At 42.8% G+C, this 25,543-nt stretch overlaps 2 protein-coding genes and 2 long non-coding RNA genes across 4 annotated transcripts; 3 read left to right on the top strand and 1 right to left on the bottom strand.

Moving 5' to 3' along the window:
* Positions 1-1,038: 1,038 nt before the first annotated feature.
* On the top strand, positions 1,039-3,142 carry psmg4 (proteasome (prosome, macropain) assembly chaperone 4). Its single transcript, XM_018670862.2, has 3 exons — positions 1,039-1,316; positions 2,102-2,177; positions 2,775-3,142. Exons 1-3 carry the CDS (start codon positions 1,140-1,142, stop codon positions 2,894-2,896), a joined length of 375 nt encoding a protein of 124 aa, XP_018526378.1. The 5' UTR covers positions 1,039-1,139; the 3' UTR covers positions 2,897-3,142.
* Positions 3,024-24,117, bottom strand: LOC108879561 (solute carrier family 22 member 23). The gene is made up of 10 exons (XM_018670861.2): positions 22,694-24,117; positions 20,956-21,059; positions 19,792-19,946; positions 10,269-10,455; positions 9,876-10,003; positions 8,633-8,735; positions 8,188-8,414; positions 6,485-6,517; positions 6,160-6,283; positions 3,024-5,085 (listed from the first exon to the last, which is right to left on the bottom strand). The coding sequence occupies exons 1-10, from the start codon at positions 23,120-23,122 to the stop codon at positions 4,665-4,667; spliced, it is 1,911 nt and encodes a 636-aa protein (XP_018526377.1). The 5' UTR covers positions 23,123-24,117; the 3' UTR covers positions 3,024-4,664.
* Positions 6,524-15,131, top strand: LOC108879564 (uncharacterized). The gene is made up of 5 exons (XR_001960365.2): positions 6,524-7,008; positions 11,730-11,812; positions 11,980-12,036; positions 13,568-13,635; positions 14,805-15,131. It is a non-coding gene; the product is annotated as an uncharacterized LOC108879564 (long non-coding RNA).
* Positions 15,373-20,960, top strand: LOC127143500 (uncharacterized). Its single transcript, XR_007814973.1, has 4 exons — positions 15,373-16,408; positions 16,532-16,602; positions 16,739-16,794; positions 20,772-20,960. It is a non-coding gene; the product is annotated as an uncharacterized LOC127143500 (long non-coding RNA).
* Positions 24,118-25,543: the final 1,426 nt, after the last annotated feature.

The following is a 25,543-nucleotide window of genomic DNA, read 5'->3' as shown; positions in this document are numbered from 1 at the left end:
AAATTATGTAGCTCAGTAACATTACATGTAGAGCTTTAGAGATTAGTCACTAAATACTTAACTGACAACTATTTTGATGTCACTTTTCAAGCAAAAATGCCAAACATACTCTGGTTCCAGCCTCTGACTAAACTGAAACTGAAGTTTGAAGTCATCACCTTTCATTTCTAGGATACTATGATTCACATTTTTCACCTTTTTCAGACATTTTCTCTCTTGACTTGATCTTGAGAAGGTTGTGTATGCTTTTGTATCGTCTTGGTTAGAGTATTGTAATTCATTCACTCAGGGTTGAGATGCCTTCAGCTGGTACAAAATGTACCTGCTCAGCTTTTAACAAATCCTTGGAAGACGAGATCACATATCCTCTGTTTCAGCCTCTCGGGTTTAGACCTATTTTGAAGATTTTATTTAAAACATTTTATGGTGTTGAAGAGTTATTGGACTCCCTGTCTGAAGATCTGACACTTGCAGAGTCAACATCTTTTAAATTACATCTCAAAACTTAGATTTTTAAAAAAAAATTTAAAAAGACTTTAATTGGTAACAGTTTTTTTGCTACTGGTATTTAGGATGTTTTACACAATTTCATTCTGTTTTATTTAAATGTCTATTTTTACTGCCTAGTTTCTGTTTCTTAATGTTATAATCCTGTTGAAAACCATATAAATCACCATTTTGTAACTTAGTCTTATAAAAAATATTATTTAATAGACTAGAGATTAGTAATTTATATTGATATATTTATTCCCAGTTTCACTTTACAGTGAAATGATGTTTTAAAATGCAGTAACAACAGCTGCTAACATGTCTAACTAAACTATGTAGCAGTATAACAGTAACCAATGTAAAACTATGGTAAAACTACTACTTTATTAGCGAGTAAATTACATGTTGATTTATATTTAATATTAATTTTAAAGTCTGATCTGTTTTTTATTTTCATCTTTAACTTTAATTAAATATTTTATTATTTTATTTTCGGTCAAATCGATTATGCTGGTGCTTCGCTCTCTAACATCGATGATCGATTAGTTCTGGCTGCCATTTCTTGACGAACCCGGAAGTTGCCGCTGCTGTTTCTGTTTACAGTCGGCACGAGTTTGGCGGTTTGCTGCAGCTCGAGTTTTTAAAACAAAATGAGCGAAACACAGAACGGAGCGGTGGTTGACGGAATCTCGGTGCACAATTTCTCGGAGAAGATTTTGGAGCAGGTTGTCCATTTTCACGTGATGAAGCTCAGCGGCGGGTTTTTCCTCTGGGTCGGTTCAAGTCCGGTCCTGTCCAACCTGGCGGTGTCGATGAGCAGCAAATATGTAAGTATAACACACTGAACTTTTATTTTGTAGGAGACTCTGTCAAGTTCCCAAACTGAGCTTTAAAAAGTTAAACACAGGCACTGAGATGAGGTGAAATGTTTTATATCAAGCAGGGAAAAACTTTAACAAACCTGAGGAGGGGCAACAGAAGTGATGTGTATAGAATAAATCACATAGTAGATTTACAGTGTGAACAGTCAGTCCTAGGCAGGGCAGCCATGTTGTTTCTGCTTTATTCATCTGCTTTCAGTGAGATTTATGTCCAGATCAAGCTGTGTGGAGCAGATATCACTGCCTCTGAGCTTTTTAAAATGTACATTTTCCAAAAACAGAATAACTGAACTTGAACTCCTTAAACATCGTTGGGGAAAAGGAAAAAAAAGGTGCAGCGAGCAGAACCAGAGATATTGTCTTCTTACTCTTCTCTCTTGTCAAAACCTGGCGCCTACATTACCCACAATGCCCCTGGACACAGCCAGTCCAGTGGGAGGCAGCAGCTAATGTGGCCTGGAGCCTGTAGCCTCAGGCAGAGATGAGGAGGACATTTGTCAGACTTCACACAGCTTCCTCTGGAGACACTGACGGTCTTTATTAACACACATGCTCCCTGAGACCTGTGACCACCAACGAGCATCTGGGATCTGCCCTCAGTTTGAATACATTTGAGTATATCAGGGGAAAAACACATGTTTTATGTGAAAACACTTTAGACATTAGAGCAAATTATGTCTTTCTTTGCTTTATGAAAGCTTCTAACTGCTCTATTTGTTTTCCATCTGCAGGATTCGATGCCATTATCCACATTAGTCATGGGGGACCCATCCAACACTGCTGCAAACTCTTTGTCACAGAGATTAGGTAACGATGAATGGATTTGCATGAGTTTATTTGTCTCACTGTGTCATTAAAAAGCTGAAAGACTTTATTAAGCTCCCATGTGGTTCTCTAGTGTAGATTTATAAATAACCACACCAGTGTTTGTGTATGTTCCACCTCAAAATAACCTCTTAACTTTACTGCTAACAGTGCAGGCAGCAAACAGCCTGTGTTCATTTCAGTAGAATGTTTGATTGTTTGTTTGGTCGTCTTTCAGTGATACCAGAGCGTTGATTGGTTTGAAAAGTCTGCCTTGTGCAAACATGAGACGATAGGATGAGTTTGACAAAAATAAAAGGTAGTGATGGATGAGCTCACATGAGTTTCAAGTCTCCACAAGTTGAAAGTCACGGCTTGAAACAAAAGTAACTGCCTGCACAACAATGACACGGTCCTATAAGGAAAGGCAGCTGTATTTCTACAGCACTGTTTGTACATTTAACCTAAAATAGTGACACATAGTCAATTAGTAGATCATTTATTTTGAGTTTTAACAAATTCCAACACTCATGCTTTAAAATTTGAGTCTGTATCCAAATTTGAAGGTGAAATAAGTGTGTGTTTTTGTGTGTTTTGCAGCAAAGAAGACCAAAAAGCAAGTATTTGTGAGTTACAGTCTCCCAATGACGGACTCCAACCTCAGTCTCTTGGTGGAGAACAGGATCAAAAAGGAGCTGGAGCTTCACCCTGAACACTTCTGAACATGTTTTATCCTTTACTGAGCGTCTTTTGTTTTGGAACTGAGGACTTCTGGGATGGGGGGAGAAAACACGGCAGGTCCTCCTCCTATTTGGACTAAAATACTCCCACACAATAACCACACAACAGTCACATCGAGTGTTCTTTTATTGACATAATAAATTAAGTGGTTTATTATCAAAACATGTAGGCCTATGGCTTTTTGTACAAATGCATCATATTAAAAAAATAACACTTAGAAAACAGCATTAGTGGTTGAGATCTTTTTTTTTTTTTTTTTTGTTCTTTCTTTTCTCCGAGGGTTTTTAATGGTTGAAAACATACAAACTACCAAACCATACAGTGTGTTCAAAATACGTGCTGTGTGCTAAATATGATTTTTAAAAACGCAGGATGATCTGTTTGATCTGTGGATCGACTCAGGTATATTTGGACAAAAATGGTTCATGGGATGTTTGATCTATTCAATGTGCTTATATCCTATAAAAGTAAGGTTGATGAATGGCACATGTATACATACCTTATACTTTTATGCAGTCCTACGGGATACTTACATATTAAAGTGTATAAATGTACACACTAATCACAACTAGGCCAGGTCTATGCAGACTATGCTGCTCTATTCTAATTGTCACAAACGTTTATTTCAAAAAACTGTAAAATATTGTGCTTTCTGGCAAGAGTTACACGTCCTCGGAGCAGGATTACAACATTACCACAGTACAGAGAACAAGGAGTGAGAGTCGGGAGTGGAGATATTTGCTAATTAAAGGAGGTATTTCAAGCAACAAAATTGCCCTTGGCAGCATGACAAAATAAATACTGGTTTTCTTTAAATTACATTCTCTGTTTTGTTAAAAGAACAGAGCCATCGTGATAAAGCCATTTAAATGCTGAGACGCGTCATAAGACATAACAGTAGCACGCTGACTGGTCGCTCTTAATGTCCGTTCAACTCTCAGATTTGTTTTAGCATCGCCCACAGTCTCTATAGGCTACACACACAGTCTGCCAAGGTCTCCGGCTGTTCATCACTTCAGACAACCATCATACACCCACAACAACAGCAGTAATGCTTATTTAAAAATCAGTGTCTACACTGACCTCACCTCTGAGGATAAAGTGCCGCATCGGACTTCTCACAGAGGGACCACAAATAAAGAAGAAAGAACATGTAAAACTACTTGTGCCCTCTCATGCAAAAAAGAGTGGTAGTGGTTTAGCCAATCCCTGGATCTCCAATGCGTTGGCTGAAAATCACAAACACTTGATTGTGTCTCTGACATTTAGTGCAAAAGTAACTTATAAAGAATTATAAGATGCAGTGAAATCCTCTTTCAACGAGTCAAAACGACAAACAAAACTCACAGAGCACACGTTATTGGAAGCCAGTCTGCTCTACTGTGCCTCTTCACCTGCCTGCGTCCGCTTCTTTTACCTGTAGATGAATTGTCAAAAGAGCGGACGACAGCGCAAGAAAATCACCAACACCTCTCAAGACCTTCGTATTATTTAACACACACTGACCTCAGATAAACTTAGTCAAGGACAATATTTTTTGGCAACTCCTGAATGAATCATAATCACTACAAACTACACAAAATTACTATCGTCACCATCTCAAACCTCACCATTACAAGACTTCATCTGGTTCATTCGAACAGTTCTTTTTTCCCTTAAAAAGTCTGTCTGTTTTTTTCTCAAGTGACCTTTCAGTCAGGTTAATGCTTGAGCAATTAATAGCACAATAGTGGACTGTTGCTTCGATGCTCATACCCCGTTGGCTATGGCACTGTTTCCAATCACCTCCCCACCGGTCGCCAGGGCATACGAGGCAGGCACCGCTGCCAGAGCGGTGGCTGCTGCCATTGTGGCGCTCCCGGTGGCCGAGAGGTGTAGCGGCGTGTCGTGGACGCGGGAGTAGTCCCTGTCGCTCTTGGCGAGAAGGAGGTGCTGCTCCCCGGGATGGAGCAGGGTCTGACGGGTGAAGGTCTCTCCGTCGGCCAGGCTCTCTGGCAGGGGCTGGCCCCGCGGCTCCGGCAGCAGCAGCAGGCAGATGATGCACAGCAGGGTGCAGCAGGCGAAGATCACGTGATGCAAGAAGTAGCCCTTCTGGTTGTGGAGCTCCATGATGGGAGCAGTGAGCATGCCGAAGCCGGCGCTCGCCAGGACCAGACCCAGCCCTCCACCCCTGCACAGAGAGAGAAGATCCATTACTGACGCAGTTGGAAAACTAACAACAGGAGCTCGTCTGGCATCAGAGTCAAACAAAGTGTGTGACACTCTCACACCTTTCCAGGCTGCAACTTCCCAAAACCATCAATCAGACAAGAGTGCCTGCTTCATACAGTGAGTCACACACATTCACAGTCTCGACTTCTCTTTTTACACAACTACTTATGCCACTTTTTGTGTGTTCAACAGTGCAACACAATGATTTATGAAAAGAGACCAGGCTTTCTCCCTGCCTTCAAGTGTGGAACAGGTACGAACACTTTTGCAGCTGGTGTTTTAGAGCAACATTCAGTATTACCCAGTTCATTTGAAGCATACTGAACCCTTTACAGGCATCGAGTATGTACTCACCTGTCGGTCAATATTAGGCCACAAGATGGCGCCAATAAGCAACTTGAGAACAAAAGCTGTCCACAGCTTCCATACACTGTAATAATATACACCATGGTACTACATAGTGATCGTTAAAAGGTCATGTTTTTGTTGTTAGTTTACAAAAAATTAACATACTTAACCATTTTGTACCAGCAGGAAAATATGCAGTGCATTTACTGACTCACATTGTGAGTTAAATTTAACAAAGAGACAGCAGCATTTTCTTTGCTTTGAACTCACTGGGTTCATTTTTCTCTAAGGTGAAATGAGGCCAGTGATGGAGGGACGATCCCCACTGTGACTGAATGAATGTGACTAATAGCAGAAAAACAACTTTTTTTTATAATGAGGCTGACATAGAAAGCGTGAACACACTACTTACTAATGATGACAGGAGAGATAGCTTGTCTTTGAGTGTCACCCTCCTCTGTCTTAGTCAGTATAATAAATATAAAGTATAAATATACCTAACATTTTTGCTCTATTGTGGCCATTTTTCAGAGTACTGTGAATGGACCATCAAAAATATGGCACACAGTAAACATAAGTGCACTATGGGTAGTAAATAAGGAGTGATTTCAGAAGGCGTAGTGCATGTAATGAAAAGTAAATCCCCTATGTGCTGTATTAAATGTTTATGACCACCCAGGCTCACCTGATGACAGTAGGAGTGATTTCTGCACAGAAGAAAATGCTGAGTATGCTGACAGCATGAGAGGAAAACATCCCGATGATGGAGAAGGCCACCGAGAATTTCCTGTTGAGAGTGTCTCGCAGAACTGTCCAGGAGAGGGCAACAACATGTAAGCACACTAATAACACCCAGAATATAACACAAACAACACACAACTGAACGTAAACGTAAAGGACTGGGTCACAAATAAGGATATGTTAGAGTGACCTTGAAAATAACAGATAAAACTACTTATTAGTGACTGTTTGTGTGCATCATTTTATGCTATAAATCACTGTAGTTGTACCTGTGTCGTGGCGAAGGCTGTACTTTCCAATTACTGGATTCCATTAGCGAGCATTGGAAAATAAAAGAGAGGATAACATATCATTAGTAAGCACAAAGGGCAGCAAAGTGCTGACGCAGACTGTGCAGAAGCAGAATAAAGAAAGCCTATAGGACAACCCTGAACAGTTTACCCACTGAAGCTTGAAGTAATGACTACATACTGCAGATGTAGGTCAAAAAAAGGGGGGGCATCAGGAGAGGCTGCTGTTAGAGAGAGTTCAACTGTAGGATGTATTGATTTAATGACACAGAAGGCAAAGTGTAAGTACAGCTCAGGGTTTTTTTATTGCTGAGATTCACCCTTCTGTTTTGTGTGTTAAAGATGTTTTTCTGAACTCTCAGAGTTTTCTTACTGCAACCTTTGCTAAACCTTTCCACCAACAGTAACTGTCCAGTGGTTGCTCAGCAACTAAAACTGTGCAGAGCAAGTTTGTCAAGCTTCAAGTAGCTTCCCATCGTTAGCCTAGCACGCTAGGTGCACAGGTAAGAATAATACTTCTAAGAAAATCCACTCTCCAATTATCTTTTTGGTTTTTTTCTTGCCTTTCTAAAACAGGAAAAAAAAAAAAAAAAAAAAAAAAAAAAAAAAAAAAAAAAAACGCCACTAGAACAGTTTGTTTTAGCTCTAAGGTAAGATGCTAATGTTAGCTAGCAGGCTAACTAGCCTACCTCCTACGTCTGTAACCTAGCGTAGCTGCTAAGAGACAGTATAAAATGAGGCGGCTGTGTCATTTTGTGAGGTTAACATGTTATAAATAGCTTTTATTCAGTACTGAAAAATCAACTTGGAGCCTTTACAGGACCATGCTAACGTTATATCAGAAGTTAGGCTAACTTTAGCGCCTCCTGCTAACTGCCCCTGCTACTACTATTTGCAAAATACATTGGTTTCTCGTCTTCCCTGAAACCTTTTCTCTTGCAATAATGATAGATATTTTTTAAATACTAGACCACTGCTAAGGTGCTTTCATAAAAATTATCACACAACGTTAGCAAGAGACAACAGTCTGATCTTAAAAACGTTTTTTTCATGTAATACCATAGAATAACACCAGGGCTAACTAGCTTAACGTCGCTAAACAACAACAATGCTGCTCCAGTATTTTACTGATGAAAATATAGCCTTAGTCTGTTTTCATCAATATGGTACAGAGTTAGTATGATATGAAGGTATTAAATGTTACGGTACAACTCCTTTACAGGCTTTTCAGTTGCAAACAAGTCCGCTAAAAGCAGTTAGCATCGTTTAGCTAGCTGCAGCTTCAGGCTAAAAATGAGAAGCTGCTTTGTCATGAACATTATAACAAAAGTTAGAACCAATTATATGTGGCAAATTTTTCTTATAATTAGCCAGGTTTCCATCCATATTTAGCAAAACTGTTAGGCAGATTTCCAGAAAATGAGCTAAAGAAAACAATGATTAATGTGTCAGTTAATGTGTTTCCATCCATGACTGTTATGTGAATGTTAAGAGCTGGCTCATTGAGATAAACAGGGGGTGGATTCTCTTGTCAACCGCCATTCACATTTTTGGCGTTTTTGTTTGTATGCACAGTTGCTGGACTAAAATCCTGACAGGCATAGCAACAGTAACTAGTGTGGGTTAGTTTTGCACAGTTAAGTTCAAGCTGGTCTTGTGTATTTCTCTGTGTGATCACTCACAGTTTAGTAAACCCAGTTGTAGCAGTGATGCCAGGGCTGTTATGATCATGAAGGTGAGGAGCCCTCCACGACGTCCCATCAGTCCCACCGCGGGGCAAAGTGCTAGGCAGGTTGCCACGGCGATGCCAGCCATAGTGTAATAGTCGGCGTGGCACAGAGCGGTAGGCTGGGCCTCGGGGTCCATCATACTGCGGGCAAAGCAGTGGTGGATCCCGTAACCTGTCAGGCTGCACAAAGACACACAAACGAAGCGATAAGAGTGCGGACGGTGAGGTGGTACCTGAGACATGCGTCTGCCACGGGGCGAGTGAGGTTTACACTCACATACATGTCTTCATGTCTCTCTGGAGGACGAGCTCATGTGTAATTCATGCTCTCTCAACACAACGGATGTTGGCTTTGATTAGCAAAGGAACTGTACAAGCCCAGCCACAAACACACTTACGAGTTGACACACAGCACCACAATGTTTTTCCACAGGTTCCTGGTGCTCATCATCTTGACAATGCAGGTCCTCTGGGGTTTCTTGTGCAGCTCCTGCTCCAGCTCTGGTAGGAAACATGAAACGCACACCTTGAGACCTTTTCTTTCAGAAGGTAATGAGAGACCGGCCGCTAAGAGACCTTTAGCACTGAGAAGCTAATGTGCTGTGGGGCCTTTAGATAGATATGGGACATCCCTTTGCCCACTCTCATCATCTATCTGTCTGCTTGGCCACCGGGAGAGCCAGAAGCAATGAATCAAACACGAAGGCAAGGAAGAAGTGTTTGTGGCAGAGAGAGGAGAGATGTAAGAGTCTTTGAGGACTCCACAATTGCAAGACAGTTACTCATCAGCAATTTTATTAATAGTTGAAGTCACTCATCCCACAAAAATGCCAAATATTTGCTGTGTCGTGCTTCTAAAATGTGTGAATAAGCTGCCAAGCCTCTCTGTAAATTGAATGTCTTTGGGTTTTGGACCGTCGGTCAGACGAAAGCAATTTGAAGACGTAACCTTGAGCTCTATACAAGTGTGGTGATGGAAACCTCAGTGGCTGTCTCATCTCTTTGGCAGGTGTTTGATCAGTTTCCTAATCCCTCTAGTTCTTAAAGAGTTTGTATTAAAAAACTAAATTTGTAAGCCCCCATTTTTGGGAAGTGGAGATGTCTCTGTGTTTAGATGGAGGGCATGCTGGTTAAATCATTTTCATGGCGCAATTATAATTATTCTAAGTTATTTATATGGAGTATTTTTATTCTGCTTGGGCTTTCAAACAGATTATAATTGGGAATATTAGGCTCCACGTAAATATACCTAACGAAACACTGAATCGTATAAGTAGCTGACAGATTCACTGATAAAATAAACAGCCCTAAATACAAATCCCACTTTATTGATCTTCCAGTGAGGAACTGCATTTGAACTTTTTAAAGGAGGATGCGTTTCTGATTGCAGTTGCATTTCATCATATGAACGGGCTTGAACCCACATGTGAAGGGGGCATCTTTGAGCCTTTATATGTGAGCCGGTGTTTGTGTGTTCGTTGCATGTTCATTTCATCACACACCAAGCAGCAGCTGCAACATAACATAGATGATGATTTAAAATAATTTTTGCTTAATGACGTGAATAAAGCAACAGAAAGTATAAAATTCACAGCGTAATGGATTTTGGGAGGATCCTTCATCTTGTTTGTCGTCTCTCACCTGTAAGAACTCCACTGGGCTCGGTTGTCATGTCAACCTGGTTCTTCCTAGCGATGTGCAGCATCATGGCTTTGGACCGCCTGTAGTGCTGGGTGGCCAGCAACCAGCGCAGTGACTCGGGAAAAATCCTGCAGAAAAGAGAGAGAGATTTGGAGAGAGCAGGCAAAGATGGATGAGAACAGAATGTGTTCCAAGAGCAAGAAACGGGGAGAGAAGAAAAACAAGAGGAGAAAGAGTGTATTGTTTGTAAGTCGTAGCAGAGGGTGCTCAGTACTGTGTAGTGCTGTGTGTACTGTACAAGCCTTTGCCTGGCTCAGCGTAAGAAGAACCACCACCACCAGCCCACACACCTCCCTCCCCCTGCTGTGGATTTCCTCAGAAGGTGGGACTCACCAGACGTAGGGCAGCATCAGAACGAAAGGGCTGATTATGACGATCTGCAGGACCTGCCAGTCATCCCGGTCCGGCCAATTGCGGCACAGAGCGGCCACCCCTGGCATCAGTAGCTGCCCGCCCACCATCAGAAAACTGGCCACCATGGTCATGGAGAACCGCCAGCCTGGCAAACAAAGCTCGATCCCTAGAATAAGGAGACGTAGAGAGAGAGAGAGGAAAAGGTTCAGTTTCACGAGAGAAAAATGGATTGTTGCTGCACCAGGGGAGACGAGTAAATTATGTAGAAGCTGTAGGTGTGTGGATGTGATTACCATCATAAACTAAGCAGCAGCCTTAATGGCCTGGAAGAGTGTGATGTGTGTGTTTGTTTAACAGTGTTGAATTTCCTCTCTGAATTATTGAGGACTCCTATTACTGATCCTTCCCCTGAGAGAGAGAGAGAGAGAGAGAGAGAGAGTGCTAGTTTAACACCAGACCTCTTTATGAACTTAGGATGGACTCCACATCGCGGCGGGTTCAGCTGCTTGGTGAGCGTCTCGCTGTAACTGTCCCTTAATTTCCACCCCCCTCTCACAACACTGTACTCCCCTCCCTTCCCCCTGACTGGCCTGTAACATGGTACAGTCCAGATGGCCTGGTCCATATGGCAAGGTCTTTTTGAAGGTGACCATTGTTGGTGGGTGAGGAGGAGGGAGGAGGAGGAGGAGGGGGGAGACTTGCTAACCTGGCCTCATGTACTGTCACTTCTTATTGTGCAGAAGAGAAAGAGGGGGAGGAAACGGGGGAGTCAGAGGGAGAGAGAGGAAAGTAGGAAGAGCAGGGGTAGAATACAAATTACTTTTCCCTTCGATGGGCATGAAAAAGTCTGTCCATTCATCAGAGCAATCACTGTAGGAATGATAATAAAGAGGGAAAGGTGGAGGGAGGAGAAGAATAAAGAGACAGGAAGATGAAGAAGATTTTCAGATAAGAGCAAGACGGGAAAATGATTCAGGTAAAGCAGGAAGGCCGAGAAGAAAAAATGTTACTATAAATCCCTTCATCTCTCCTCTCCTCTGCCCCAGACTTAGAGTTTCTCCAAAAACCTTCCCCAGAGGAACCAAAACAGATTAAGGAAATTACTCTGACCCATAATCCTTAACGTGCCTTTCTCCCTCTCTCCTCACTCTTCACTCTTTATGTATCAGAGTTAGCCGGTGGTGTAAGAACTATTTACACCTTTTACATGAACAAAATACTTTCACACTCAGTTTTTGCTCCTATGTGGTCTGAGTACACAATGACGAATGTGTCAGCTGAACTCTGTTGAGTGTGATGGATGTTCACTTAACTATCTTACTTTGAAGCTTTATATGCAAGTTGTAATAAACTGTAATTATCCTTTAAAGCTTTGTAAACCTCTGTAGTGTCATGGTGGAGCGTGTTACCGTCTTTCAGCTCTTTGTTTTGGTTTTACAGCACATGAACTGTGTGTTTCCAGCAGCAGCAGACAAGCTTTTATACACCCTGTCCTGCACCAAACAGCAGATGGACAGGATAAGGTTAGTGACTGCTGGTTGTTTATCAAGTAACTGTGTGCTAACACATTAGCCGGGACAACTTTATGAGGTGATAACATGTCAGTGTTTTTAACTCATTCCACTTCCCAGAAAAATCAATGAATGCAGCTTTAAGTATTATTCTAATCCTACATTTACTCATTTGACAGGTGTGTTTGTCCAGAGCGACTCAGCGCTAATACTTCAGTGCAGTCAGAGACCCTGATGTAAGTCTCTCTTTTCTTATTACAGTAACATCATCTGTTGTTGGGTAGTTTGATGTGTAAAGATTGTTCATATGTTTTGAAGTGATTCATGTTTTGTCTGTGAAACCTTTGTTAGCAAAGTAATTTGTACCTAAATCTGTCAGATTAGTGTCTGAGATGAAGAAATCTAAAGTGTCAGGAAGTGAAAGTGCTTGTTTACATGTAGTGGATTTAGTGACTTTCCACCACTGCTGTCACCCCGTCTGTCTGCTCGGACAAACAACACAGCGCCGTGTCTCTGTGGTACTTCTGTCCACAGCAGTCAATATGAATGGATCAGACAGAGCCGCACACACACACACACACACACACACACACACAAACACAAACTAAAGAAATCAACTGTACTTTGGCAAAGGCAGTGCATCCCTAAACCAACCTCACAAAACAAAAACCACTCCCCGACTCTCTGGGGAGGTGTCTGATCCCACTGACTCTACTGGGATATCAACACACACACACACTCTCTCTCTCTCTCACACTCACACACTCTCTCTCACACACACACACTGGCAGGGACCTTTTGTTCCAGCTGAGTGGAGAATGGTTCTCCTTGTGCTGATTATCTCACTGCTCCCCCTGTGGGCTGATCCTCCCTCACCCCCCGCCCCTCCTGCCCACTCTTCCCTCTTGCTCATCAGGACTGAAGTGGCTCTCTCACCCCTCTGCAAATCGACCATCCCCCACCTCTACTCACCCTCCTTACCCCCTCCTCCTCCTTTCACCGAGCAGCTTCTCCTCTGTCTTTACATCTGAAAGTGAACAGTTGCAAGAGGGTTCGCAAAACAAAAAACTATAATGGAAGAAAGGGGGTGTAAAAACAAAAGAGAAGGCAACAAAAAGCAGCTGATCTAATGGCCGAACTAAGCCCTGATGACAAATGGCTGACAGCAGCACCACACACACACTTTTTGTTGTCTGCTGCTCCCTCGCTAACCTTGCCTGGGGCATGAGAACAGAGTGCAGAGACAATTGGCTTTCTAACAGCATGAGTTCGTAAGGAGAGCCGTAGTCTGTGGTTTGTAAATGATGAAAACGTATCGGGAGGTGGCAGCTGGTGATGAGAAGAGATGTGCACTTTAGATGTAGATTTGGGGAAAGGGAGAAACCAGTGGAAAAATTAATTACCCACAGAAAAGTAATTAGCGACAATGACGCCAAAGTTAGGAGGATTCGTGCTCAGGAAACTAGAGATGTTTTTACACAGTTTTATGGAAATTCATCAAGTTAAATATTTCAGTCTGGACCAAAGTGGTGGATCATCTCTGTTGCACTTTGCCGCTAGCATGGCTAAAAAAAAAAACGAACAAAGTCCCTGGTTCAGCCTTTCAATTACAAGGATTTTCTGTTGTTTTCTGTTTGTTAGCAATGTTAAATACCTTTGAGATTTGGACTGATGGTCAAATAAAAGAAGGAATTTGAAGACTGAGTGTTTTTCATTATTTTCTGTCTAATCTTCTAATCTTTATTTTCTTTTTCTTTTTATTTGGAGGAGGATGACTTCATAGAGAGGCAGGGATGGGAAACAGATAGAAGGCTTGACAAGGGCACTACATGACAGTAAGTTTCCCCAGCTGAGTCAGCAGGAGTCAACCCCCCCCAGCTCATAACAACACACACACACACACACACACACACTCACACAAACACTAGTATACATGTATCCTGCCTCTGTCATTACCTAAAAGTCTCTGGGGGGGGACAGGAAGAGGCAATGATATTAACCTTGAAGCAACTGCAGCCTGATTCCTGTGGGTCCAAACAAACTGCACCAAACATTCGCACTCTGTAGGGTTGAAAAGTGGCACTGAAAATATGCATAGCTTGCTGCAGCAGCTCAGCTTCACAGCACGTACAATGGATTCCAATGCTGACCCAATTTTCAGTGAAAAACATACGTCAACATCTATAGAAACTTCTCAAATGACTTCTGCAGCACAACACATTCCCCTGTGATTGTTTGTTCCAAACCAAGACTGTTCTCAAAGTCTTTCAGGTAAAAATCTGGACGACTGAACATTTGTTTTGCAATCAGGTCTCAGTTCAAGTCTTTAAAAAAAAATCACGCCTCATGTCTTCATTTTCATGAAAAAATTCTTAAACCTGCTAAAACAGATTTTGGTGGCAGCAAAACAAACTCTAAACACGGACGTGTTTCATCAACTTTTATGTTGATTTAGCAAATTTGTTTGCAAGCAGCTGCCTAATTACATACAGAGGCACATTAGCATTCATTTGGAGTTCTGTTTGTGTCCTCCTGATGAATATAAGTCCAGTATTCACTCTCCTTTAGGCTCTGTTTTTGGTCTCTACCAACTCTGCAGTAACCAGCTAGTCTCTAGTCTCTGTCCACTGCCCAATATTTTTTTGGATGTTTTTTTTTGCTGAAAATAGCTCCCAGTTTTAGCTGAAATGTGTTGAAACTTAACCAAAACAGTATAGTTGCCTGACCTTAACATAGAAACAATGAGCTTAAATAAGATAAAATGCTCTGTAAAGCTGAGAGGAACTGCACAGTACGGTAACAATTCACTGTGGGATCATCACTGTGATTCACAAATCGATTGATAATGAAGAAATATTGGTTATTGTCCTTAAAGTGTGACTTCAGTGCTTATAACTCTGCATCTCCCGCAGGGTGATTGTTGGGAACATATGAGCTTACAGATCAATGTCAAAGGAGGAGGAATAGTTTGATGTTTTATGGAGATTTTGCTTCTTTCTCACAGTGTAACTGCTGTACACCCAGGCTGACAACAGCTGCCATCGTCTGAAAAGAAGCCACATTTCCAGCTACAGTGTGTCAGTACCTGTTCTTCAAAAGACAGCTCTTCAGTAGAGAAAAGGTGTAAATACGAGAATATTTTCCAGGAGTTTGGACAATGGACAGCCATGGTTACAAGATGGGATTAGACACAGTAGTCGGTCTGAAAATGAAAAGCAACACAAGGAAAAATCACGAGCAGGAGGAGGCTCTGTCTCAACAGCTCCCAGAGGATGGCCCAGAGGTAGGTGCTAAATTACAAACTAATAAACTAAATGCAGAATTGGTGCAACAACCAAATATGCACACGACACACACATCAACACATTTACATTAGCAGAGCAAACTAAAGCTTGAGTGGAGTTTATTATGCGCTGCGTGTTGCAGGGAGATAACCGAACGATGAGAGATTTCAAATGAGCCTCGAGAAAATGAGCAACTGAGCAAGGGTGCAACTGCTGGTAGTAATAAAATGGTAGTGAGGGAGAGAGCAGGAGGAGGAGGATGGGATGAATGGAGCAGGAGAGAGGAGAGTCAGGGAGAGAAAATGGAAAGGGCCAGAGATGCTGCTGGATTTAGAAAATAGAAATTCAGCGCTGCGTTCACAGTGACAGAGGGAGAAAGGAGAGAGTGGGCAGAGAGAGTATTTCCAGGGGGAGATGGAGATGATAACACGGATGTAACAGTGCAACCGCAGCAAATACACATGCATTCTTACTGTATAATCATCCATAATACAGTATCTGCATGCTACATGAGTATTGCAGTGTTTCTTTATCTGATGTGCAGCCTATTTTAGCACACAGCTGACTCTAGTGTTTTTACATTACATTACAGTACAGCTGTAAGGTAGTGATATGTTTTGTGTTATTTTGGCTCTGTATTCCAGCAGCTTTAGAAGCAGCAGTGACTCTGTTGTTAAAATGCTGGTTTTCACCTTTAATTTGAGGGTGTTTACGTCCATAATGGGTGTAAACATCTGGCCCCTTTTTACACACAGGATAATGATCCTAAACAGAGACAAAGCAGCCAATCTGTTTTTATGGCCACAGACGAAGATGCCTGACTTGCTAGGTTAGTCACGTGACTAAAGGATGTGTGTCTAATTAAGGAGCAGAGGTGGAATACACCGGGGATAAAATCAAGTGTGTGTTGATGCCTGTTAGCCGAAGCCTTCGCAGAGAATTGACACCAGTTTATAACAACCTCAGCCATCGGTTCTATCAGTTAAGTTAATTATAATGAACTCACAAAAACACAGCAACATTACTACAACCTAAGGGTTTGGTCAGATGACCTTAACCACTTTATTTGAAGGTAAAAATGAAAGCGAGTGCACCTGAAACATTGATCGATCCCTTCACTGAAAACTCTGTCTTTAGGCCAAAGTTGAGCCAGGAGGTCTGTGATGGCCGTTTAAAACAGACAGTGTTAGCTTTCTTCCAGATAAGATCAGCCGAACTTTTGGCCTGTTTACAACCTGTGTGAATGGCTGACTGCTTGTGTTTCTCACCTTATAGGACCCTGACCCTGATCTTGTTCAGTGTCAGAAATGATGCTGTAAGCTTGGTGAGTACAGCCTCATTCATTCATTATTATTAACATTATTATTGGAAAGGAATGAGGCCAAAACCACGGAAAGACATGTTTTAGCCCATTAAAACTTTGAACGTCTTGTTTGAATTCTTACAGGATCACTGCTGAAAACTTTGGCTACAAATCCCCCGAGTCTGGATGAGAACACCTTCAAATTAAAGCTGAAGGTTAGCGCTTCAAACTTACACTCATTGTTTTTTTTTTTTCATTTCAAATCCAATGTTCCAGAGTACAGAGCCAACACAACAAAACAATGTGTCACTGCCAAAAAAACTGATCGACTGCACTGTGTCTGTCCTACAGGATGGAAAAGAGACACCATTGTGCGTCGCTTGGCAAACAAGAAAAGGAGAAACAAGGTAAAGTAATGAGAAATTTCATATTCAGTGTCCAAGCTGCATCTGTCTTGTTTTAGTGAAACAATGAAAAATTGCAAATTGGATTTCATTACCTTGCAGCTCGTGTGCTCGTACAATATGTTTTCACCCTTTGAGGATGTCTTTATCGGAAGCTTCAGATGTCTTCATGATTCACCGTGTGCTGTTATTCGACATGTTTTTACCGTTAATGGGACGGCAGTGTCTATTACCTGCTGTCAGAGTGTGAGTTCACTTAAAAGCGAGTCATTCTGTGGCAGCGAGCCGACTGTTCCTCCTACTGTCTGCATCTACACCTCACACAACCAACAAACACCTCATGCAAACGCCCCTTTTGTGTGCCTGCATACAATCTGTTCTCTCACACAAACACACACAGAGTTACTTATCCCATCATTCTCAACGCTGAGCACACCGCTGAGTGAAATATAGAAAAATTGTCTCCCATTACAGGTAGTTGTATTTGACAAACAGGCTGTAATATCAGGAGAGAAATGATTATAGTGTGAGTGAGTGTGTGTGACATGAATGAGCAAGTGTGTGTAGTGAAAAAGAAACCCACTAGAAAAAGATAAATCAGTCAAACTAGAGTTTTAATGTCACCTGACCTGAGATCTGATGCATTCAGTTCTGTAATTACTGGAAATCTGATTTATATCAAACTTCTGTTGTTTCTGACTTAATACCTAATACTTAATATTGATTTATGTCAAGTATAGCACTGATGTTACTTTCTAAACACCATCCACAGCTTGTACCAAGTTTGTATCACAAACTTTTCTTGGTTAATACGTGAGGACGAGCCTACAATTTAAAAGAGTTTAAAAAAAAAAACTGCTAACAGGCATGAGTTCCCTGTTCTGAAGATTATTCAAGTTGCACTTGTCATTTGTAGATGTTAACAGTGTTTCATTAGTGAAGTAGAATGACTTTGTATGTGTATTTTGTAGCTGTACTGGCTCTGTGGCTTCAGGGAGCGCAGTGTCAGTCTGTCTGTCTGGATCAAAGCTTTTTATCCAAACTGAAATATCTCAGCTCTTGTGTAGATTGTCATGAATGTTCAGACATTCATGGTCCACAGAAGATGAACCTTGGTAAACATTATACCTGCTAACCATCAGCATGTTAGCATGACTGTGGACATTTTTCTATTGGCTTTATCACTATTTACTGCACATCTTTTTCATTGTAGTTCTATTGACTCCAATGTAGTAATCAGTGAAATTCATCTTAACTCTCACCTCTGCTCTGTGCTGTCTTCATCTACCTTACAACACACTTTGAGACTACATCTTTTCCACTTTTGCGTTCGCATCTCCCTGTGACTTGGACGTAAAGGGCATGCACCATAAACTGCGAGATTATTTGTTTGTTGTTTGCCTTTGTATACATCGCAGATTAAATTCAATTCTCAGGAGACTCTCGGCAGACGGCTCGGAGGCGTACGTTTTGTTTGTTTGTTTTTAGAAGCAGTTCAGTGGAGATTTATCTGGAACCCCTGCCGAGAGGGACAAAACCCGCCCCATCGCTCAGAGCTCAAAGTCTGCCCTCGCTCCACACATAATGTATGACTAATCTGTGACTGGCCTGAAAGAGAGAGGAGGCCTACGCTGGGGGAGTGGGGGGCAGGGAGAGAGGACAGTGGGGAATGCTGTAAAGGAGGCGGGGGGCCAATTCTTGAAATGAAAACACTGTCATCTAGGTGGTGTCATTTTGATCACCTAGGCCAGTTGCTCGTCTACGGCTCCCCTGAAGGGACATGAGGGGAAATATTTTAGATGGGGAGTGGGGGCAAGGGCCTGACCTACTTCTGTGGTCTCTCGCAAACAACTTACAAAGTCTTGGCACCAATTTGCCCCATAAACCTTAACAATAAAAACTAATTTTATTACTTAAGCACCATATCCAGTAATTGAAAACATTTCTAAACAGCTCAAGTGCTAACATTGCATCCAACATCGTCCCTGATGTTTCACTAGCTTCTGTGTCTTCTGCACAACTTCATGGCAGCATTTTTAATATGTCGTTGTACCTGTTGGTCTCTTCCCTGCTCCTGATATTTACTAACACACTTTAATTTTTGCTGTTGAAAAAAATGTCAGTGCCGCTGGCTCTCCCTGTCCTGCTTTGGTTACAGCTAACTCTAAACCAGCCCCTCTTACTGAGCCGGTGACATTTAACCGACAAAGGTCTTCGACTTTGGGGAAACGGTGCTAAAGCTGCTAAAAACAGACATATTAAACAACAATATTAAAGATGTACCATCCCTGTCCACACATACAGGGTGAACTACAAGTCTGGATTACTTAAAAAACAATGAATAAAACAAAATATGTCATTTTAGCATTTTAACAGTCATCCAAGAGTTAGAATTAGTAAGTGAACAGTGAACTTCTTTTAACAATATATATGCATTTTTTCCTGCATTTCTATGGATTACAATATAGATTTTTGGTTTGTCTAAGTGTACTGACAACTCTTTAATGTTGTGTAAGTGACAGAAACCTAAAACCCCAATCTTATTTCCATCATTCCCCCTGATTTATTCATTTTTTCTCATTGTTTGTTTAACAGGTGCAATGCACAATACAGTTATTGCACCAAATACATCTTAAAAATTAATTTCTATTCTGGAGTCCCTGATGTTTTTCAGTCCAACAGTCTGACCAAACAAATATTGGTAATCAATAACTAAAAAAACGGGAAAACTGAATCATAAAACACAAAGTAAATTTTTTTATTAAGAAGCCGAAGAAGATAAAAGGTATCCTAGATGCTCCAAAAAATATTTCTGAAAGGTTTTGCAAGAGAATGCAAAAGTAGATATTTTCCTCTACATCCCTTCCAAGGCTCCACACATTAATGGTCAGAATAAATAAACAGAAATGGACAGAGCAAGGATGAGGAAACACGGGTAGCATAAAAGCAGAAAGAGAAGAAGCTGACATGAGGCACGAGGAGGTGGAAGCGTGTACTTACTGAGCACGTAGAGGGAGAGAGCGAGGCCCGCCAAGCAGAAACCCTCAAAGAAGCGCAAGGTGCTGAACATGGTGACGTTTACAGAGAAGGCAACACTCAGACCAAACACCAGCATGAAAAGCACCGAGAGAATCAACACTGGGTGTCGACCAAACCTTAAGGACAGAGGGGGAAAAGACAGAGAGAGAAAGATGCAGCAAAGTGTTTAGAAACTGTCACAAAATGAAGAAGAAGAAGCTTTTGATGTGCAGCCGGGTGAAAGAGATCATTCCAGCTATTGTTTCCCTCAGCCTCTGTGGACTTCCTGGTTTAAGGGGGGGTCAGTAGGCCAGTGGGTCAGGTCAGAGCTGAGGCCTTGTGGCCCGGCGCATTTCTTTACATTGTTTCCATGGCTACTGATCCCAAACACAATGCAGGGACTTTTTTTCCCACGAGCCAGCTCAGGTGGTTCACAGGGCCGCAGACGGGATCACAATGAATTCAACGGACGACGGCGGACAGATTTGAAGGGTCATTTCACCAAATTACAAAAAGACATTTTCTCACTCAGCCTTGCAAAAGAATTTATTGGCCACATGTCTTTTGGAAAATGATCTCCAGCTTACTTTGGATAACCCACAGACTGAAGAAATAATCCGTACTAAAGGACTAACTAAACTAACGTAAATAATAACAGTGAGGTCTGTGAATTATGTTATGGGGTGACAGGAATATTGGTTGTTCATTTACTACGAGAAATAGAAATGGCAATAGAAAATGGACGAAGCTGAAGCTGAGACATCTGAAATACCTCAACATCTATTAGATGGTTTGGCAGAGTGAAAAGTCTTGACCACGCCTGAGTAAATTTCCATGAAATTTGCTTCAAAGATTCATTCTTAAAAGCAACAACATCAGTAACAATCCCTACTGGTCCAACTGGTGAACATTTACAACAGATAGTTTGGGTAATAATTTTACTGTTTGCCTTTGTTTTCCAGATGTGTCCAACCTGTCTGATTTCCTGCTTGTGTTTCTTCCCACATTGAACTTCTCCTCTGCTGATTGATTTTGGTGAGTACAACATTTTCATAACCAGTGGCTAAAACTACAAAACTAAGTTTGGATAAACCTTTGAGGCTGAACTAAAAAGGCACAAAAGAGACATGAAGGGAGGCAGCGTACCAGTCAGCCATGACACCCATCACTAGATAGCCAAATATGGAGCCCACCAGCAAGGAGAACTTGGCAATGTGCACCTTCCAGGCCGAGTCACACACCAGCTTCCACTGAAACAGAAAAGAGACACAAAGGAACATTAGCCAAGTTTTCAGAGAAAACCACCCACAGCAAGATAAAAGGGAATTAAACATCAGCAGCTGAGAAGTTTAAATCTGAAAGCTGCACAGAAACAAAAAGAAACGTGGGCTTCTCTCATCAGACATCTGTCAAAACTCTTTCTGCTCTCTGACTCACTGTTTTGATAATTCATGAGGGCTGATGAGTGTGCAAAAATGCTGCGGACGCTTTTAAAAGATTCAAACGTTCATCTTCAAAGGAAAAGACAGGGAAAAACACGCAAGCATGTATGTGTTTGTGTGTGTGAGAGCGAGAGAGACATGAAAATCAGCATGTGTGTGACGCGTGTCTATAATAAAAGAAATCAATAGTTTTCCACTCTTTCCTCTGAACACATGGGTCAATGCGCACAAACACACCGCTGCAGCGCTCAGCATCTGAAACTCAGCCAAGGGCACATGTGGAAGCACAATGTGTACTCTATACTTGTGTGTGCATGACCCTGAAAAGTACCTACAGCAGCCCAGCGAACCGATTCATCTGTGTGTGTGTGTGTGTGTGTGTGTGTGTGTGGAAACAGTGTCGGTGTTAAACAGTGATTTACAGAACTCTCCCGCTGAGCCTCCGACTGTGCAGAGGAGCAGAGAGCGAGAGCTAAAGGAGGTGATTATTGGTCATGATTTGAGTTGTGAAATGGTCAGTGATGGTGAAGGAACACAGTCAATATGGGTTTATTATGTATGGGCTATTAGCAGCAGTGTTATCGGAGAAAACGGATACAGCACACACAGCATGTGTGATCATTTTCTGACTTTCAGTGGGAGTGTATCACGATAATATGATCGAATCATGTCTAATTTGGATCCCAAGCAGATTACACTAAAGGCTGCATTGTTGTATTAACCCATTAGGCCAGGACTGGGGCAAAAATGAGCTGCTGGACCCCTGTGTTTACTGACAGTTTACAGACATAAAAGGACACAAATCTATAGTGATCCAATAGGTGGCTTGGTGTTTGCACCAACTGCATAAAGACCAGATGTAACTAATCCAGATTACATACAGTTTCTTCATCAACGTCAGCATAAAATTCTGATTTTCAGTCAACGAATCAGCCACTGAATTAGCATTGTAGCATAACTCTGATCTGTGGCCACGTTTAATGGTTGCAGATTTAGTTTGGAAAAGGATTGGTAATGGGAATCAGCAGAGGAGAACACACTGAGTTCAGATGGTGGGGGGACAGTGCATCCCTGGTTTTCTGATTATGGGACGGTTTAATGACCTGAATGTCTATAATAATATCAAAAAACAGTCTTATTAATAGTGTGGTACCGACTTGGAGCATATCAACCAGTCCCCACACACACATACTGTACATGCCACAGTATTGTATAACTCCGGTTATCAGCTGCTGCCTTCACACACACACACACACACTCCTCTCATATTGAGGTCAGTGGGTAACTTGTTAGTCAGCTGTGTTGGTACTTGGATCAGTCTCTTGCTTTAAACTGAGGCTGTCTGGCAGTGGTGATGATGATGGTGATGATGGTGAACAGAGTGATTTTTTTTTTCTATCAGAGAGATAACACTGTGGGTCTATCTGGTGCTCACTCGTTACCTTGGTAACCACATTCTGACTAAGTCCCGTCTGCAGCTCGAGCCTCCACTCCTTGCAGGAGCACAGTAAACCGCTGCCGTCGCCGTATCCCTCCCCGGTGCCGTTGCCCTTGAGCTGCAGCGCTGGCGCTCCTCCGGTGACGGTGACCGGCGGGGATGCCACGGTCCAGTTACTCTCGTTCGTGAGGGGTTGCACGCACGTGCCAATGGGCTGCGCCAGGAGGAAATAATCCGAAAACTGGCTAAAGCCGATGAACAATGCCGGTATCCAGGTCAGGACCACGAGCTGCTTCTGGTGTTTCCCGAAGCCCCCCAGAGACGGCAGAACCGAGCCGTCGATGTGCGGTAGCAGCCGGGGCGCCGGGTGCTCCAGCGGAGTGAAGCCGTTCTCAGGCGGGTGGTCCTGCGCCTCCGGCCGGCCGGCTGCCATCACGGCCCGGCCACAAAGACAGCAGCTGGGCGCAACAGCGGGTGAAGCAAAGCCCCCGCTCTGTTGCCGTTCGCGCACTGTGCGTTAAACCCTCTGACACAAAGGAAGCCCACAGCGCAGATAAATCCTGTGTGTAGCCAGAAAAAAAGCCCGATCCAAATATAAAAGAGGGGGTGTCCGGTCCGGTTGAGGCGTGCAGAGGCACCGAATCACCGAGCAGTCGCCCTCATGGCGAGGGGGGCTCGAAGCGACCAGGGGATGTCCGAGTGGAGAGGCAGTGTCAGGGGGAGAGAGCTGCGGAGAGGCTCCCGGAGAGGAGAGGACTCGGACAGGCAGACATGCTCAGCAGCATGGGCTTCATATTCCATGAGTACAGCTGCTACAGCGGGATCCATCCATGTGGAGCTGAAGTGGGCCAGGCCTGCTGGTTATATGGAAGTGGAATACGGGGCTACATCCAGACTGGGATCCACTAAGCATCTACTGGTCCTTCATCCACGAGCGCCACAGGTCTCATACCTGTCCAAAATGTGACCTCCTGGAGGTGCGCATCACTCAGCTCCGCAAGTCCACCACAGTACCCGCGCTCCCACTCATCACCGGTCCACTTCAAGGCTGTTGAGTTCAGAGACGCGGTGGTATCTGCTGCTCGGTTCGTCGCCGTCTAGTCAATGGGACACGGTGCCAAAGCGGGGCTTGGAGCTTGGAGATGGTGGTGGGAAGGAAGGGGGGCAAACCCCGCCCTCCTTCGGTCGCGCTATGAGCTGCGATTGGAGAACCTTCAAAGGGCGACTGCACCACTGACGGGCATCTGCAGGCAACAATGATCCCCTTTGTGCAGCCTCTGCCCTCTCCACTCAAAATAAAGCTTGTTAGAATCACCAATCATTCACGTTTTCCATCGATTCCCACATGATTTATGATTTGAAGATCAAGTGGAGATATTGCTCCTTTTTTGGGTGGGTGGTTTGTGCTCATGCGTTCGCTGAACGTCCCACGGAGGCTGTTTTGCGTCATATGATTTTTTTTCATAACCGTCATATAAATAGGCTGTATTAGTTACTGGTGTAGGGAGACAATAGGAGGATGTCAGGGGTTTTGGATGATGTGCTGCCTCTCAGCCACCAGGGGGCGTCAAACGATCACAGCACGCGTCCTTGCAGCAGATTATCTCTTTTTAATTTGACTCTCGGCTATAAAATTAAGATAGAAAATAAACTGTAGTTGTGTTGTTAAAGGTGCATCAAAGGAAAGACAGTGAGGTTTAAATATCCTGAAACGGATCCAAGTGTTGTGGGTGTTGATGTGGCTGCAGCTGCTCCCATATGACTGTGTGAGAGTGACCTTGAGACTCAAGTGAGTGACAGATTTTCCCTCAGCACTGGAGGAGCCTGCAGCCAAGATAATGTGAGAGAAAGTGTGTGTGTGTTTAAGTGTGTGTGTAAGTGGCGCTGTGGGCTTGTGTGTATTACACCTGGTGGCAAACACTTACCGCCCGATGCCTCTGAATGACATGGAGCTGGTATTCAGGGCGCGGTTGACAGTGTAGCGGCGAGGTGGCAACTTGTGCTCAGCTCTCACTCATCTCTCACCTCCTTCCTCACCCCATCCTCCTCCTCCTCCCCCTCCTCGGAGACTTATTAAGGTTTAAGATGGAGGAGGAGGAGGCTGTGTGTCATCTGTTACAGTCTGCCAACCACACCCATATTATGGCACATACCAGAGCTGGCTCAGAGATTCTTGGGGCCCCGAATGTGACCCCCCCGCCTCCCTCCCTCCCCTCCCCTCCCACAACCACATACCAATTCAAAAAAATTAGATCAGGCTATAAATTAATTTATGGTAATTTAATTAGTATATCAAAATTAACATGGTAATGATTTACTGATGTTTAATTAATGCACACAGACGTCCTAAAGGAACCATTCAGCATTTTATGCTCTCTTTCCAAGAGTTAGATAACAAGATGGATATCAAGCTCATGTATTAGTTTACTGTGTGAGAGCTAAGAGGCAGTTAGCCTAGCTTTGCATAAAGACTGGAAGAAGGAGGGATGTAAAAAAAAACACTTTGAGCACCTTTAAACCTTTAAATGTTGTATCATGTGTTGTTTCAAACAAATAAGATACGTGTTCATCAGTGAGCTTTAGAGATGTTGGTAGTTGTATTCATTTAGTCAAAGCCAGGCTAGCTGTTTCCCTCTGCTTCCAGTCTTTATGCTAAGCTAGGCTAATCATCTCCCAGCTCCAACTCCACACTTCACACACAGACATGAGAGGGATGTCAGTATATGTGCACGCTTTTGTAGTCTATATGATAAAATACACATTTTACATTAATGCTGAGTAAGATAGACCATAAGGTTTTAGATTTTTCAAATGTATTTATGTCTAAACTGTGACATTGACTTTGACATGTAAC

The sequence above is a fragment of the Lates calcarifer genome, linkage group LG17 (assembly GCF_001640805.2).
Source record: "Lates calcarifer isolate ASB-BC8 linkage group LG17, TLL_Latcal_v3, whole genome shotgun sequence".
Classification (NCBI taxonomy): domain Eukaryota; kingdom Metazoa; phylum Chordata; class Actinopteri; family Centropomidae; genus Lates; species Lates calcarifer.
Note: the sequence above shows the minus strand (reverse complement) of the source record. Positions and strands in the feature narration are given on the sequence as shown.